The 3,098-nt window shown below is 43.6% G+C and overlaps 1 protein-coding gene across 1 annotated transcript in view; it reads left to right on the forward strand.

The window, feature by feature from the left end:
* The first annotated feature begins 1,598 nt into the window (after positions 1–1,598).
* LOC106941989 (actin-related protein 3) overlaps positions 1,599–3,098 on the forward strand; it is a 30,436-nt gene continuing 28,936 nt past the window's right edge. Inside the window, exon 1 of the mRNA XM_015025151.1 lies at positions 1,599–1,797. Within this exon, the coding sequence (XP_014880637.1) occupies positions 1,754–1,797 (44 nt within the window). The 5' untranslated portion in view covers positions 1,599–1,753. The remainder of the gene's footprint in view (positions 1,798–3,098) is intronic.

Consider the following 3,098-nt stretch of genomic DNA (forward strand, 5'->3'; position numbering starts at 1 on the left):
GAGACGGATTCACTGCAGCACGGATGAATCTCACATCGGATTTTGGACTCGTCGGCTGACAAACATACATATATATATATACACTTCCTCCATTCATTTTTAATGTGATTGACCTCCATTACATATTGTCTATAGACCACTAAGCGGTCATGTTCCTGAACTGGGAGGAAACTGGAGTACCCAGAGGGAACCCTCACATCCACAGTGAGAACCAATAATTCAATTCAAAAAGTTAAACTCAGTTAATATGAAGTCCATACATCTTATAGTGTTTAGATAGATAAATAGATAGATAGATAGATAGATAGATAGATAGATAGATAGATAGATAGAGCCGCATATTTCTTATTCAGTCATGTTTTTTGTTGTTTTTTTTTTCCCACTAGGTCTGCACCATCGGCATGCTGGCGCAGCAGGAGGTGCGCCGGGTGGGTGGAGTTCCTTAATGTTCTAAGTTATAACAGTCATGTTGCAATATAAATGCTAAAAATTAAAATAAATGTTAAAATTCATAATACAATGAAGTCACAAAACTAACTGAAAATGATATTAATGATTTCCAGTAATAAGCAGATTATTTCTCCCTATTGCTCATTTATGTTAATGATTTCATGGTGGGAAAAATATGAAAAAAAAACAACAACCAAAAAGCAAACAGCTGGAACGGTCCTTAAAGTTCTGACACGGAAAACAACAAATAACCAACCTGAAGTCCAGCTCAATATGACATGTAAAACATAAGAGTTGTAGGTGTATTTGCACTTCCCACTTTCTGTTTCCTCTCAAATCACCTGCATTGAGGACAGTGTTCTGTTATCAACTTGTTCCTTCACAAGACATTAAACAAAACAAAGAACCGCAAAAAGCTTTACTCAGTGAGTAAAATTTGTTTCTACAAGATAAAATATAAGTGACCCCAGATGGATCCTTAGGGTATCCGTCAGGACAGAGGAGGAGACAGAAGAGCTTCATAATACAGAAAATGTCCTGATTTTAGAGGAGCTGCACTAACTCCTCCCACTGGGATCCAGCAGGATGAAAACATGGAAACGCTGGTGAGCCACGTTCCTGCATCAAAAATGTTCAGTTTCTCCAGTTTTATCAAAATCCATCCTGAAAAAAGGCACAAGACACCTTCCTTTGTTTCACTGGATTTATTTAACCTGATTTCAGATAAGTTAACAAAAAACCCTTCCAACTTATTTACAAATTAGCATCTTCTATGGTAAGTTTGTTCTGTTAATGAATGAAATTTAGTGACACTAGAGTGGCTTTATTCACAATAATCAAACAGAAATTGAGCTGACAGAGAGACAGGGAAGAGATGCAGCAAAGGTAAAATGTCAGGAACTAACTGCTTAAGGGCCTATCTACACCAGAGATATTCAATTAACTCAAACATGACTTTACATCCAAACCATAATTCTTCAACATTTAAGGAAACCCAGAAACTATTTGGGTTTGTTTAAAAGCTTAAGAGTTTCGTTTTTAGGAACCTCCGGGATTTGAACCAAACAGCGAACCTGAATCGCTTGGGTGACGCTGCCTGCCCTCGAGCCGTTCGAGCTGCCGGCTGGCTGCAGAGGAGCGGACCCCGCTGAGTGACAGCCGCCCCGCCTCCGCCATCTTGCCTCTCCCTGGCTGCCAGAAGCCGAGCGCGGAAGAGGAAACGGTTGTGTGCGGGCTCAGCAGGGTTCCGCCTGTCCTCCAGCCTCCAGCAGCAAGCAGCGCTTCAGCAGAGACCCGGGCAGAGATGGCTGGACGGCTACCGGCGTGTGTGGTGGACTGCGGGACGGGGTAAGCATTTGGAGCCGAGGAACGGAGCGGCAGAGCGGGGCTAAGTCCGGGGGTCCGGGAGTTCGGTTTACCGAACTTTGACTGACAGCTCTGGTTCTGTACGCTGATTCTAACCTGGTGAACAAATGGAACCAACCAGAACTGCTTTAGTTATTACGGGTCGGTTTCCTCCAGGATGACGCGATTGCTGCTGTAATTTCTCAGTTAAACCAAACATTGCAAATCTGTTTAGCTACGCATGCGCGGTGCAACTTCCTACACAGCCTACACTTCCTCATTCAGCCTTTTTAGTCCATATATGGTTGTAACTCGGCACCAGAACCCGGTTATTACACCGGGACAGTACAGGACCCGGTATTCTGGTTCTGACAGTGGGTTCATCCTGCTGCTCTGCATACGGGATGGTTCTGGTTCTGGACATTTGGATCCGAATCTTGTGGAGATACTTCCCCTCTGGCTGCAAACCAGTCTGCAGCCAGAAAAAGAGGTTCTGGTTCGGTTAGAGCTGATGCAGTACTGTGCAAAAATCTTGGGCCATCCTTGTTCTCCTTTAATGTGGTCCTGGATAGTAGATCTGTTGGGTTTTAAGTTGGTTCTGATCAGTTGGGTTTCTGGACGATTTTCAGTTATTTTTCTGGACTTTGCATTGTGGATGACTTGCGGTCCGGTCCAGCAGAACCTCATGGGCCAACGGCCTCCTAAGTGTTTGCCCGGACTCGGTCAACGGACCTGATGTTCAGTCGGTTCTGAAATGTTTCGGTTTGTGCAACAAACGGAGAAAAGTGCCAGAGGCCAAAAAACGCTGAGAGACAGAACCTGGAGGAGCGATCGCGTCTCCTAGGAGACGGACTGACCGACGCCCGACCTCCTGTGAGACCCAGCACAGGCCCGGTTTCTGCTGATGAGCTCGGAACCAGGAGGTTCTGATGATGTCATCGGCTCTTGCTGTCCACAACATAGACATAAATAAAGAATAGGCGCCTCATGGCCGCTCATGCCTATTGTAGCTGACGAGATTTAGGGCGGCCATCTTGGAGTGGTACACCATTCCACTCAGCGTTATGTGTTTAGCAGCACAATGACGTATCAGCGCATTTAATCGATCATAACACACTTTTTTGTTACTGTAAACCATATTCAAACATCTATCAAAGCTACATTTATAAACAATTGTATTTTTAAAGTATTTTTTAATTGTATTGATACATAGTTCAGCATATTTAAATATGCTTAGTGGCTATAACAATAGAATAGGAATGGAATATTCTGATATTGATGTATGATGAGCATACGTATATATA

This window comes from Poecilia latipinna, unplaced genomic scaffold (genome assembly GCF_001443285.1).
Source record: "Poecilia latipinna isolate Pla-1442-1.1 unplaced genomic scaffold, P_latipinna-1.0 Scaffold3973, whole genome shotgun sequence".
Taxonomy (NCBI): Eukaryota; Metazoa; Chordata; class Actinopteri; order Cyprinodontiformes; family Poeciliidae; genus Poecilia; species Poecilia latipinna.